Raw genomic sequence first — 15,000 nt, forward strand, 5'->3', positions numbered from 1 at the left:
AGTGTGTTTGTGGTTTGTTCAATGTGCTGATGCCTGTGCAAGTCAGCAAAATGTAGAGACACACCGGCAGTTGTGCAACGATGACAAACTTCGCTTGTTTTTTTTGTTTCTCATCCACTGCAAACAACTTAACCAAACTCTTCTGCTCCGATGTTTCTCCGGAGAAAAAGACTCGTACAGGTTTCCGCTGAGAGATCTCAACAGTCTCTGTCGGTCATCAGAACTGCTGGGAATCAAAACTTTAGAGAACTGAAAACATGCACACAGATCAACACACCACATTTCTGAGAATCCTCCTCTGCTGTGTGATGTTGTGTAGAGCCGTAGCTCATGTCGTGACACACTGATGCTAGAAGTGTCATTCAAAAGCTCACCATCTTAAAACAACTATTCTGAGTCAAGTGTGTGTCTGCTGACTGAAGTTCCCTTAACTACAGACACACACTTGTGTTTACACCTCTCATCCTGTTCGATCTCGTTTGTTGACTTCCGTCTATGCGATCCTCCACCAAACCCCAGAAGTGTTTATATATACAGATGAACTACTGCACCTGCGCAAAACTACACACGGAGACAGACAGACAGACAGACAGAGAGAGAGACTGCGGTAACTTCAGTGTACAGACGCTGTAGGTGTGTTCGGAATTTCAACAAGTTTCAACAGTCAAATGTTTCCTGCAACACCCAGAAAAAAGAACACACACACACACACTGTCAGTACAGGCAGTCATGGGTAATGAATGAGGTGATGTGAAGTTTCCAGAGCTGCGGTTGAGTCACACACTCAAACAGAGGAGATTTTGCACAACTTCCGGTTGTAGCTGTATCCCTTCTAGCCACAACGCAGTGAGAGACCGATCTTCGCTTCTGATTGGCTGCTGAGTTTAGACCGATCTTCACTTCTGATTGGCTGCTGAGTTTTCTGCCTTCTCCTCGCAACAGCCGCACCCACTGTGTCTTTAAACAGCAACAAGTTTCCCAGAAGTCAGCTGACATGCGTGTGCGCGGACGCGCGTGCATGTGATGTCATTCAGGCTGAAACTAGTTTTTATTACACTTCTCTGTGAAAATAACTGAAATACAAAATCTTGTGTTGTGTTTTACACTGAAAGAAATGACTTTCTAACCCTAAACAATGTCTAACAATTCTTGAATCAAGAAGCATTTTCTGGATGAGGAAACAAGTCTTGTTTTTGACAACAAAAAGGAAACTTCTGTGAATTTGTGCTTAAAACCAGCAAACATATCTGCCAATGGGGTCAGAACATTAATCTTTTTAATTTAGTGACTCAGAAAAAGGCTAACGTTAATTCAAGATAATTTTTCTGACCCCATTGGCAGATTTGTTTGCTGGTTTTAAGCACACATTCACTTATATGTGATATTATTTGTCTATAAACAAGACATATAGTCTTAGGTTCTTTTACTCATCTTGATTCAAGAAAGTCATTTAGACAGTAGACAGGGAGACTGCAGTGAGGTCATCAGGGCGAATGAAGGAGGCAGTGGACGGTGAAAAACTCTTTTGATGTGAATCTGATGTGGATGTGAGCAGCTTTATCCTATAAGCAGACGGATGTTTCCAGTAAAAACTGGATGTGCAGATTCATGAACACATGAACAGCTGATATAACTCACGACAAGAGAGACGAGTTTAGAGAGACGAAACACTCAATTCATTCAATTATAGTTTCAGCCGCAACAACATAAACATACAACTACTGACAGACTTCCGCAAAAGATCAATAACTGTTCCGTAGCTTTTATTTCATTTTAATACAATGAATTTACAATCAAATATTCACATCAATTAAATATGAAATCAATTGTTATATTATAACCAAACACAGACGGGAAGTTAACTTCTGCCTAGGCGTATGCATCTGATGAAACCTTTTACATTAAACATTACATAAGAGATCATGAAGAAAGCAAAGAGCTGATTTGATTTTAAAGTGTTTCATTTGTCACAAGCGCACTTTTGTTTCACTTAGGCTCAGTTTTTTTTAGATACGCACTAAAATATTTGTACTTTACCATAAGAACACATGATGTATGATATTACTGTGACACAACACAAATGAATAAATACCGTCAGAAGCAGATGGAGAAAACATTATTATCATGTCATTCAATCACTTCAATATGAATAATTTATCAAATTGATTGAATTATACACTAAATGATCATATGAAAAACTAGGAAACGCTTTAGATTACGTACGGGCTGCAAAATAAAACAGAATTTAATACAGTGTAACTAATTATAACAATAATGTTCCTCTGGAGTACATATCTGTAGGTAAAGGGGAACAATATGCAAAGTTTGGGGAATAAAGTCAGGAAATATTTATACTAAGTATTTTAAAGCTAAGGGGTAACCATTTTAATATTATGTGCATGCTTGCAATATGCTATACAAGCTGTGTTTAGTTTTTGTGTAAGCAAAACGACACAAATGAAGCACGCAGTCTGTCAAGGGGGTAGGGGATAGTTTGTACAGTATAAAAATATGATAAATTGTATTAAAAATAAAAATCATTACGCCTGTGTGTGTGAGACACAGGAAGTGAAATCAGTTTGTATGACCCATATTAACATCTGAATCAGAATTTAAGAATGTCAGCTGACTTCTGAGAAACTCAAAGACCAACTGATCTGAGGTGTTTCCCTTTAGTGACATGAATGAGGCATTAGTGAGTTATGAGAGAGAATCTATGAGAGCCTTGAAATGTGTCTTGTTCTCAGATCAGTGGTGATGTTGCGGAAGAGAAAAAACCTGATGGAGACAAAGCAAAGAAGAGGAAAGATATTATAAACATAACACGAACAGACACTATTCAGAATTAAGGCCTTTGTACATTGAGTTTGAAACTTGCATCTGAAAATGATGGACGTTAAAAAATAAATACGACCTCACGTTGTGTCAATCACATTTACACACTACCTGTGATATTTTTATCCGTTATAAAAATGTCAAACTGGGTTCGATTGTCTATGTTGGACAATTCAGAGACAAACAAACACCAAATACCAAACAACGCATATGAACATTACGGACCGTATGTGCAGAGACCTCAAGTGTTTGACATATACATCTGGAACGTACCCAAAAATATCCAAATACTTTCACATGTGGGTGAGTGGGGACTTTATTCTCACCGCTCTGATGGGCATGCTGGGAAACACTCACACACATGTCAGCTGATTCTCACTTTCATGACGTCATTTCACAACGGAAGAATCTGTCTGATAACCTTTCATGCTATATAGTCAAGAGAGATTCAACGTACTGAAGGGCAGAGTCACAGACCATAAACACAAACTGCTGTCATGGAAACAGACTCAACATGGAATTGTGCTCAAGCAATGTTTGATGGACGTTTCTATAGCAATGTGTTCATGTGGTGAACCAAACATCACAAACATTCACTGAATTGATGATAGAATGACATCACTGACATCGACTTGAGCGCTAAACCTTAAAAGAAAGCTGTTAATAAGAACCATGTCAACGAGGTGGATGAGTGTTGGGTGATTCGTCTCGTTTAATAGCTTACTTTTATCTTAACACAAATACTTTTCACAGACCAGAAGCACAAGGACTGAACTATAGAAAAAGATTCTGATGATTTTGGCTTTGATGGTTTCGAGACCTCGCAACAGGAACAGGAAAAATGTCTTTAACACTCTGAGCATTACTGTTGTGGTTTTATCTCTGAAGCTGTGAAAGAGGGATTCAGCAGTGAGTATTTCACAGGTCCCTGCTGTTATATCATCAACATGTTGAGTCGGAATATAAATAAACCCAGTGGGATCATGTCATGTAGTGGGTGAGGGTCAAAGGTCACTCACAGTGATGTAACAATTCCCTAAACTATATACACTGTGCTGTATATTCTCAGGTCTATATTAAATATGCAGGTGCGCAAAGTTTTGACATTTGTGATTTATATATTTGCATAACTTTAATTTGAAGTCATAAGCAATGGAATAAAATACAGATAATATATTTGTGTTGTAATTCAAAATACAAACAGCTGTTCACTTTGACTTTAGCAAGTATGTTTGGAACGTGATGTTATCTGTTCTGACATACAGTAAAAACACATGGTTTTGTTTCTTTGTTAATGAAGTTACGTAAAGCAGTATTCAGATCGTAGACTCTTGTGTTCAGGAATGATGAGAATGTTGCTGACAGGTTTCTGTTCAGGTCAGAGGTCACACCGTAACACATGATATCCTAGCAACCAAACACGAAACATCACACAGTGAAGAATGATTTTGTTACGGGCGCATATATGAGGCACTACGGTAAAGATCTGTAGTGGACCGTCTTAGAATTGCAAGAACATTTCAAAATAAAAGTGCTCTTTGTTCTCCCACTGATTTGGTAGTTTACAGTTTTTCTCGATTGTTTACACACAAATATTGGTACTTGAGACACAATGAGCACAACATGTAACTCATTCACTAACCCCCTGAACCAATTCTGCTAAACTACAAGCACAATTCCTGCTTTACACTCACATTGCAGATCTAAAACACACTTTTTTCAAAACACTACACACAATTCTCTGCATTTGGCACAATTTTCGGGCAGAAAAATCTCTTGTTTTCACAAGGAACACATTGCCATTCAAATATGAACACTGACTCATCACATGGGCAAACACCTGTCACAAATGTGTAAACCCCTTCTCCAAGCTATGGAAGATGCATGTCGAGATATAGCAGCTGATGCTTTTCATGGCTGGACTGAAAAACATTGCTTGTGATGTGGATGAGGTGCTGTGGCCAGACCCAAACCCAAGAGAAGATGCAGCATCGTTTTTTTACTGTAACTGTATACAGTAAATTCTTCTGTTGTTCACCACTGTATGTGCAACTTTGTGTTGGTTGGGATGTACACTGTACACTGTTTTTGTTGGAAAAATAAAATATATTTGTTATTGTGTGTTTGTGTGTTCTGACTATAAAAACTATTATATATATATATATATACAAAAAATATTTTACTACACACTTATATATGTACTGTCTGTAGTAAGTGTAACACTGAACCAAATAAAGAGCAAAGTCATTATGATGAATGGAGAAGTGTTTTATAAAGAGCACATCAGTGTTCAACTGGTTCTTATAAATGTTTATTCATATGATGGTTTGTGTGTGTCATTTGAAAACAAAATACCATTTTGAGAAGAAAGAACATTGTTTTGAATGTGAAGTTTCATTTTGCAGGAGAATTGAGGGGTTTTGCCCATTGTGTTTGTGTTTTTTGATTTGTGTGTAGAGTTCTGAGAATATGAGGCATGCTTTCAGAAAATGTGTGTAAACAATTGAGAAAAACTGTAATGACATCTTAAAATCAATGTTTTAAGAAGCATTTTATTCTTGCTGTGACTTTACACTTTTTACTTTAACAATTCACAAATTATTCTTACTTTCATTTATTTTAATTGGTAAAAATTTTTCCTCACTATCTGTTCTTTGAGATATATTTTTAATTATAATTTTGAGGACATTTACACCCCTTCAAATGCTACATCGAGGTCATAATGTATTACATACAGTATCAAGAAAATCATTTTACCTCAAATATTTAAAATGTCTATTATATGCTATTTTTAAGATTAGACAGATGTTTTTTACAAGTTTAGAAGAATAAAATGGTTCTTGATTGGAAGATGTCATTAAACTACCAAATCAGTGGGAGAACAAAGAGCACTTTTATTTTGAAATGTTCTCGCAATTCTAAGACGGTCCTCGCGCGCTATCTTTACCGTAGTGCCTCATGTATGCGCGAGGGCTGACTTGACCGTGTTCTTCAGAGTGGAGGACTGACTGCAGTTTCAGACTCGACATTCATTTCACGATCATTTTTGTCTAAATAATTATACCTTTGAGTTAGTTTCATACCTACAATTATCCAGAACCGCCCCTGATAGTAGCGCCCACAAGTGTGAGAAAACGTGTGTTTTGTGTAAACAAGTGTAGTTCACATTTCCGCCTCCAGTCCAGCGTGTGTCAGTATTGAGGGATGAAACGCTTCCTCACACCGGAAGTTAGATGGATGTGCTCTTGTTGTCTTGTGTTAAGCTCGTCGCGTTTCCTCTTTAGCATTATCTGTGTTTATGAACATGTGTTTTCAGTGATGTTTATAATATAATCCTTTCTTGACTTGATAAAGAAATACTGCTGTGGACATTTAATGAATCTGCGGAGAAGAAAAGCGTCTGTTCATTCTCATCCGCAGGCAATAATCAAGACGAGGGTTTAAAACAGAAATAAAAGATTAAATGACATTGAATCAACAGAGTTAAATAAGATTAAAGATGAGTTTGGCGAACTGCAGAGATCAGCGCAGCACTGCGGGAAACCGCATGTCTAAACTCCTGGACGCCGAAGAAGAAGATGACTTTTACAAAACCACATACGGAGGATTCAATGATGTCAGTCTTTATATATATATATATATATATATGACACTATACTTCACACAGCATCTTAAAACATATATATGAATGATTCAGTGATGTAATGTGTTGTTGTTGAGCAGGAGTCTGGAGATGATGAATACAGAGGTGATCATTCAGACACTGATGATGAGGTGGACAGTGATTTTGACATTGATGAAGGAGACGAACCAGACAGTGATCTGGAGGACGATGCTCCCCGCAGAAAGAGCCGCGTCGTCACTAAAGCTTACAAGGTTAGAAAACAATATTAATGCAGTAATACACGTCATGTTCCGTTAAAGACGTTTCGTGTAAACTGTATGTGTGACGCTTACAGGAGCCTCTGAAGGTCTCCAAACCCAAAGTGAAGCGGGTGTCTGAAGAACTGAAGGCTGAACGACCCAAACCTGAGAGACGCCCCATTCATGAGCTGCAGGAGTTTGATGAGAGTGAGTGACACACACACACACAGATTATTATTGCGGGTCAGAACTGCTTTATCGATGTGTTTTTCTATTTCTGTAAGCGAACTGTCGTAGAAACATTGATTCTTGAAGAAATAGTTCGTTTGACAGGCTTATGTTGTTTTTAAAGTAAAACAAGTATACATGTCTTTGTAAGAAGATACCGTTCTGGTATGACAACCCGCTTGTTCTTAATAGGTCGCGCCGCATCCAGTATGGACAAATTCTGAAATGATAATGGGTTCTAATGGGTATCTATAGTGTTTCACATCGCGCCCGGTGTAGACAAGCTGTAAGAGACATGAATGAATAGTCAAAACAACAGATCCGAAGTGATGGTCTCTTCTTCTCCTCTCGTTCAGGCCGTAAGTCGGTGCGTAAGTCCACGAGCGAGCACACGCGAAAGACAAACCAGCGTCTGCAGGAGCGTCAGCAGGAGGCCCCGAGGAAGAGGAAAGGAACTCTGAACGAACACGTGCTGACACAAGACGAGCTGCTGGCCGAAGCCAAACTCACTGCAGAGATAAACGTGCGATCACTGGGTACAACAGCACTGACATCATCACGTGACATCATCGCAAGTGTGTGTGTGTGATCTCCATTCTAATGCTGTGTGTGTTTTAGAGAATTATGAACGCTTGGAGGCTGATAAAAAGAAGCAGGTTCATAAAAGGAGAAAATTCGAAGGGCCAACGATTCGCTATCACTCAGTGCTGATGCCTCTTCTGCCGGACACACTGACCAAAGAGGAAAATGTGGATGTGGAAGGGTTAGTACACAAACACACACACACACACTTTAATACATATAATCAACTATTTGTTTTCATCTCAAAAGCCAAACATTGAGATTCTTTGTGTTTATTTAATAGATTGGATCAGGACACACCCCAACCCACACCTACCTCCTCCTCCTCTGTGCAGGGGGCGGGGTCTCTGTGCTCCCGCACGTACATCACTTTCAGCGACGATGATGCATTTAACTGCGCCTTCCCCCCATCAGCTGCCGTCACCCCGTCCCATCCTGTTCAGGAGGTATGTCCTGTTACCCATAAGCCCGCGCTGTATCGGGACCCTGTGACCGACATCCCGTACGCAAACGCTCGAGCGTTCCGCATCATACGAGAGGCTTACCAGAAATACATCACGGCTCACGGCTTCCCCAACGCTTCGGGAAACTTCAGTGGAAACAACGACACTGATCAGCCGGCAGCGAGTGCCGCCAAGAGCGCCCGCCCCAAACTCACCATCAAACAGGGTGTGATCGCCACCTAGACACAATCACACTTCACAATTCCTCAGGTCTCGGTTAACTGTGATTAACAGACGTTAGTATAACATGTGCTGGCGGAGCACAGAGATTTGTTTGTTTGTTTTATTATTTTCTGTTAACACTCTGCATTTGATCACTTTGTGATTTCTTAGCAGTTTTTTTTACTCTGGTTTATAAAGTTTCCAGTCAAAAATGGCAATAAACTGATGTTTGTATATTTATATTTTCTTCTGTTGTTTGTTTTGTGTTTTAAAGGTGTCCTGAACTGGCTGTTTTTATTATTTTATACAGTTGTCTAAGGTATACTTATGAAGTTTGCGTTGTTTTTACATTTACATTACGTGTTCCTTATGTCGGAATCCAGAGGAAGGTTATGCAGCAACTGTTCATACACAACCATGTACTGCACGATCTTTTTAAGGACATGTTTATTGTTCTACGCCGCTTGGGTTATGTCAGTACTGTCATTTGTGAACCAGTGGGCGGGGCTAGAGAAGAAGGCGTTGATATTCTGTGGAGGCGGTGTCATATAAAGGTGGATTCTAGTACCTGGCGTTCGCCGAGCCTGTGTCAATAACACTTGTCATTTCAGTATAAAGGATGTTTTCAGTTCTGACACTTTAAGGATGCTCGCTTGAATACGACTACCTCTTACATGACATTAGCTCAGGTTAAAATGTATGTCTTAATTCATCGCCCCTTTAAAAGGAGACAATAGACATAGTCTGCAAGATCTGCTCATGAAGTAAAAATGGACAGTATTATATCAACTTTTTTTAACTGTCACGGTTTCTCATTTTATTACAATAACAGCTGTTCAACAAAACATAAAAATAAGAAATGTGAACTGCATACAGAGGTTTTTTTTTATTTTTAAACTGTACATATAAATCCAGTCTTTGGTTTTTCTTGTAAAGGTTTGATTTGGTAAACAGTCTCTTGATTACATGAGAAATGATTTCAGATTTGGACTCAAAAACATCTCTGTTCAAAGTCTTCAAGCGTTTTGACACAAAATAAAAACAGTACCGCAATGGTTCAGTGTGAACAAGATTTTGAATAGAAACACGGAGATGTTTAAACCAGGGTCATACATTCGCCCTTTCACAGAGCATAGAGTTTCCCTTCTGTTCGTGTTTTGATTCAAAGGAGTTGTGTGAGTTTGTCCAGATTCTGTTCAGAGTTTTTTCTCTTCGATCATGCGGTTGAGTCCGTTGCAGATTTTGGTGAGATTGGTCAACAGCGTGCCCTTCGGGTCATACAGATGTGTGAGGAGCTCAGGGTCAGAGTAATGGTTAAACACGTGTCTGATGCGATCCAGAGATTTAGGTGTCAGATGATTTTCCACCAACTTCAACAGTAAATCACGACATTCTGCCAACTGCTCCGTCATCACGTTCTTATCAAACGTGAATTCAACCTGACAAAGAGATCATTTACATAAACCAACTGACACTCAAAACCATCATTTGCATGTTAATCACACAGTTTCATGGCATTTTGTTTAAATGTATACATTTATACATCTTTCTTATGTGTACATATGTTACCCTGGAGCACAAAACCATTTCGAAGTAGTGCAGGTGTATTTGTAGTGAAAGCCAACAATACATTATATGGGTCAAAATTATCTATTTTTCTTTTTGTATCAATAGGATATCAAGATCATGTTCCATGAAGATACATTTGTAAATCTTCCTCTGTAAATATATCAAAACTTGGATGCAGAACAATCGCGAACGAAAATGGCCAGAAACACGTCTAAAAAACGCTCTTTTTAAGTTGATAATTTCTGCTTTCACGTTCATCTAATTTCCTCAACATCATAACAGCGGTAAGCCAATAGAGCGCCTTTTTTGACTGGTTTTGTGGTCCACAGTGACATTTGACAGTTAGGTTTCCGTGTCGGGCTAGGAGCTGGAATGAAATGAACGGCATTGGGTTGTTTTAACTCATGTTTGAGTCGAATATGTACGTTTAATCGAAAACAAAAGTGTGTTAGACATTTTGAAGTCTGTTCAATGGTTCTTTAAAGCAGGAGTGATCCTGGAGTTTCACTCCTCCAACCCTCATGAATCTCACCTGCCAAAGGTGTTTCTGTACTAAACAACAGCAGTCACGTCAGGTGTTCTTCAAACCACTAAATAAGAGCATCAGCATTAGTGACACTCTTCAGAAATAAAGCTTCCTCAAACATTCTTTCTGTGTAAAGAACATTTCTGTTGCACAAAACACTCTTTTTACTGGAAAAAGGTTCTTCAGACTATTAAAAGCTAAGAAATGATTCCTTTGCCTCAAACATGCTTTAAGAGCGTGACGATGGTAAACACCAGACGACCGCGCTCAGTCTTTGTATACCGTGTATGTTGTGTGTTTACCTCCTGGAAGCTGATGGCTGTCATGGCTCCGTTGTGAAGCTTTTTCCTGAAGTCTTGAGCCAGACTCAATTCTTCTGGACTGAACTTCTCGTGTCGGAACAGAACTCCCACCTTCACGGCTATTTTGATCATGTTCTTCACCACCTTCTGAGCCTCGTTGCGGTTTCCCGTGTGCTCTTTGGAGACGCGGTACAGTTCGTCCAGAATCTCGCTGGTGTTGTCATCGATGAACATGTGAACCATAGACTTACTGGCCATGTGACTGAGGATCTTCTTCTGGGCCTTCATGGCCATGTCCTTCGAGCTGAAAGCCTCCATCCTGCGGCCTGTCTGCACACACACACACACACACGTACAAACAAACAATCACTCACACACACACACACACACACGCTATTTGTGTATGTGCATGACTGTGTGCGTGTTTACCTGTGTTGTGCAGAAAGAGGTGTTTGTGAAGAATGTGTCGTGTCTTTTGGAGGAAGTCGCGTCTTCCGCTGTGTAACTGTGAGAGGAAACTGTGATCGGAGAAGATATTGCGCTTCTGCTTTCTGTCGTTTCAGACTGAAATCACTCTCTCTCTGCCTCTCACACACACTAACAGAGAGGGATTTCTAATATTCTCTAGACTGTCTCATTATTGACGTAACTGAAGGCCAACATTGAGATGTTATTCCTCCTTTATAAACTTGATTCATAAGTTTGATCAACACAATTCTAGAGTCGGTTGTGTTATTTCTGTTTTGTCTGTGATCAGAACAGACGTGTCGCTCCTCAAACAGATTATGACATTTCTGTAACACGTTCATGTTACTTCTGTGCAGTAAATGTCCTGTGGCTCAGTGGTTACATGCAGGCGCTAGCAACGCCAAGGTCATGGGTTTGATCTCAGGGGACGCACATACTTAGAAACAAATGTGTAGTATAATGCAATGTAAGTCGCTTTGGATAAAAGCATCTGCCAATGCATAAAATGTAAATGTAATTGAAAGTTAACTACATGTTGCATGCACACTGGTTGTCATGGTGATGTGTAAAAGTGTGACATGTAAAGTGTTTATGAATGACTTCCTGTCTGACAGCCGAGGAATCAACTGAGAGATGAAACAACACGAGACGGGAACTCAGAATCTGCTACACACACAGTCTTAAGATATTTACTTCAGTTTTTATTCTGCTGTGTGAAGATCTGTCCGTTCCATTCACATTTATTATACAAGCGTCACTGTTAATATTACAGTGTTCCTTCATTTTCAGTATGAAATTAAAATTGATTTACACATCTTGCAGTATTCATTATAAATGATTCATCCGTGCACATCATTATCTTTTTATTTATTAATTATTTGAACTTGTAATCTATTAAAATTATTTTAACTTGTAATTTTGAACTGCGTCCAAATACCCCACTTGCGGTCTTTGCTCTTGACCACTTGACTACTCCATGATGTATTTCCTGTTTTTGGCCCAAGATTTATAGCGGACTTGAAGATCCCAAGTGAGCATGTAGTATTTCTAACCGATGGGACACACTAAGCAAGTGCAAATGTATAACATTAATGAATGTGGTGTTTCTTATTATGTGATAAAAGCAGTTTTGCAAAATACATAACTCTAGAGTTTTCACCAATTAAATGTGTAACACTACCTTTTACTATGAAATGAATATGAAATATCTAATTATATAGTCAAGTCAGATTTATTTTTAAAGTGCTTTATTTGTATTGTATCGAGTAGCTGTACAACCCCCCCGAAAAAAAAAATTAGCCAAAAATAGAATATATAAAGATAAAACCTTAAAAAGTCGTAGTATAACTTACAGTGGAAAGCTTTCCTCAACATCTCACGAGACCTGGGCAACGTGATGCCTGATGGGATACATTTAGCCCATATAGTGTGGGTTTAGTGTGTGCTAAGGGCACTGCGTTTTTAAGACATTGGACAGAATGTGCATTTAATTAATGTCGTGTGCATGTGCTCTCAAGTGGCCAAGACATTGTGGCATTTTAAGTTTGTTAGACTTAAGTGCTGCAATTGATTCCATCTCTCACACCATTCTGCTGAATAGACTACATAGGTGGACTGGGCTCTCAGGTTCATGTCATAAGTGATTTCAGTGATATCTTTCAGAATGTACTCAATTTGTTTATTCTGGTTCAAATAGGTCCCAGACTGTTCCCCTAACACAGGGTGTACCTCAGGGATCAGTACTGGGTCCTATTCTTTTCCTCTTTGACAAATTATTAGAAAGTATGCCGATGATACCCAGATTTATATTAGTACTCAACATGATGTGGCTCTTGCACTTGACACTTTATCTGCTTGTTTAGTGGAACATAAGGCCTGGAGACAGAATTTTCTTAAATTAAATTCGTACAAAATAGAGGTATTACTGATTGGCACTCCAGCCTCCGTTAAAAATGTAACACAATTGCACTGATAGTGGACGAAAGCTTGATCTCCCCTTCTGAGCTGGGTGTTCTTTTTGACGCACTGTTGAGTTTTAATGCCCACTTTAAACATATTACAAAAGTAGCTTTTTATCATCTATGGACTAGCGCGCATACGGCCCATTCTATCTATGCCTGATGCTGAAAGGCTTAGTCACGTCTTTGTAACATCTAGGCTTGATTATTGCAACTCACTTTTTGCAGGTTAACCAGCTAATTTGATAAAAAGGTTGAAATACATACAAAACTCTGCTGCTCATGTACTGATTTACACGTCTTCACAAGAACACATTAGTCCTGTTCTTTCTAGATTACATTGGCTTCCAATACGATCTAAAGTTCTAAAGTTATTGTCCTAACTTATAAAGCAGTATATGGGCTGGCACCAGAATACATTTGTAACATGGTCATATTATCAACACCTGCACGGTTTCTCCGTTCTGCTGATTCTCTTATGCTTGTTCAACCCCGTTGTAAACGTAAAACTATAGGAGGAAGGTATTTTTCTTGTATGGCTTCAAGGCTGTGGAACTCACTGCCCTCTTCAATCAGAACCTCTCCATCTCTTGATGTTTTAAGTAACTACTTAAGACTTATCTTTTTAATGAGGTATTTTAAGCTGTAATTGTTGTTTAATTGTATTTTTTATTATTTTGTTTATTGTTATATTTTTTACCATTTTGTAGCGCCTTGAGTGTAAGAAAGGAGCATTATAAATAAAAATTAATAATAATAATTATTATTAAGAACGCAAGTGGGGGTATTTGGACGCAGCCTTCACATCTGGTCACGTGGAATGACACGAGGGCAGGGCTTCAGTAATTGACAGATTACAAACTGGATTACAAATCTGACTTCATTTTGTTTGCAACACCCAATTTTTATTGATCCAATCAGAACTTGATGAATAAAATCAATTCATGTTACATCATTTCTAATTTTCTCAAGCATTGTTTCACTCGGAAATACGTCACGATAGGGAAGAAAATGAATCGTTACTTCTGTTTCAGGGCGACTTTAATCCTCAGAAGAATGGTGTTAAAGTTCAGTGTCCAGCAGAATGTCCTTCCCCAGTTTGTTGATGTTAGTATGTTTATGTGTTTTTGGAATAACAGTGAAGTTTCCAGAATACACAGACGTCAACACACGCCCCAGTGTCTCATCTGCAGGTCAAAGGTCATGATGAAACAGGACGTGGGAACAGGGCGGCAGGAAATGGACCCTGTTCCTCTGAGTGTTTGTGTGCCCTGAAAAACAACAGACATAAAGAGAAGAACAGATGGAGATATGTTCTCTAGACAGCCAGAGGACCACTACTATAAGATGACACACGTTTCAATCAATTATCATACATGAAAAAGTGCTTTAACTGTGTGTTTTGGAATTGTGATGTCTGTTCATCATTTATCAAAATTCTTGTCCAATTTATGTTCAACCTGATACTTTAAAAAGCATTTACATGATGTTTTCACCCATTAGCACCCTGTTATACAGTATAAATCTAATGGTTTGCACAATATACTCATTACAATAATCCGTCAAAGTTAAATCTGGAATACATTACAAGATTTTTGCCTCTGATTTCCACTCTGGATCAGAAAGTCTGTGCTAGTCTGCAGATTTGATGGTATCGTGTGTAATCCTCTGTTTCTCTGCAAACTATAAAAGTCTGCAAGTGTGTGATGTCTAGTGCACTACAGTAGTCTATTGCCTCTATTGATGATCCAGCAACACACTTCAGATGGTCCTTCAGGAACTCTCCTCATCAGACTTTAAACATCACATTTCACCTGATTATGTCAACAGCATTCAACAGATGAAAACATCATCCTCATCTTCCTGCAGGTCAATGCAACATGGCAGATATTTGTACAACGTCAAAGAACACACGGGAATAGAGCTTTGGATAAAAGCCTCCTGACCGCTGTATAACAAATCTAAATGCATTAATCTCGCTTTTATTCTGAGAGTTAAAACTG

The 15,000-nt window shown here is 38.8% G+C and overlaps 2 protein-coding genes across 2 annotated transcripts; one reads left to right on the forward strand and one right to left on the reverse strand.

Moving 5' to 3' along the window:
- The first annotated feature begins 5,815 nt into the window (after nucleotides 1-5,815).
- Nucleotides 5,816-9,020, forward strand: vps72a (vacuolar protein sorting 72 homolog a). The gene is made up of 6 exons (XM_079484849.1): nucleotides 5,816-6,451; nucleotides 6,559-6,711; nucleotides 6,795-6,906; nucleotides 7,284-7,463; nucleotides 7,546-7,690; nucleotides 7,793-9,020. The coding sequence occupies exons 1-6, from the start codon at nucleotides 6,335-6,337 to the stop codon at nucleotides 8,193-8,195; spliced, it is 1,110 nt and encodes a 369-aa protein (XP_079340975.1). The 5' UTR covers nucleotides 5,816-6,334; the 3' UTR covers nucleotides 8,196-9,020.
- On the reverse strand, nucleotides 8,972-11,110 carry tnfaip8l2a (tumor necrosis factor, alpha-induced protein 8-like 2a). Its single transcript, XM_079484850.1, has 3 exons — nucleotides 11,001-11,110; nucleotides 10,572-10,901; nucleotides 8,972-9,613 (listed from the first exon to the last, which is right to left on the reverse strand). The coding sequence occupies exons 2-3, from the start codon at nucleotides 10,887-10,889 to the stop codon at nucleotides 9,371-9,373; spliced, it is 561 nt and encodes a 186-aa protein (XP_079340976.1). The 5' UTR covers nucleotides 10,890-10,901; nucleotides 11,001-11,110; the 3' UTR covers nucleotides 8,972-9,370.
- Nucleotides 11,111-15,000: the final 3,890 nt, after the last annotated feature.

Source organism: Barbatula barbatula, assembly GCF_947034865.1.
Source record: "Barbatula barbatula genome assembly, chromosome: 21".
NCBI lineage: Eukaryota > Metazoa > Chordata > Actinopteri > Cypriniformes > Nemacheilidae > Barbatula > Barbatula barbatula.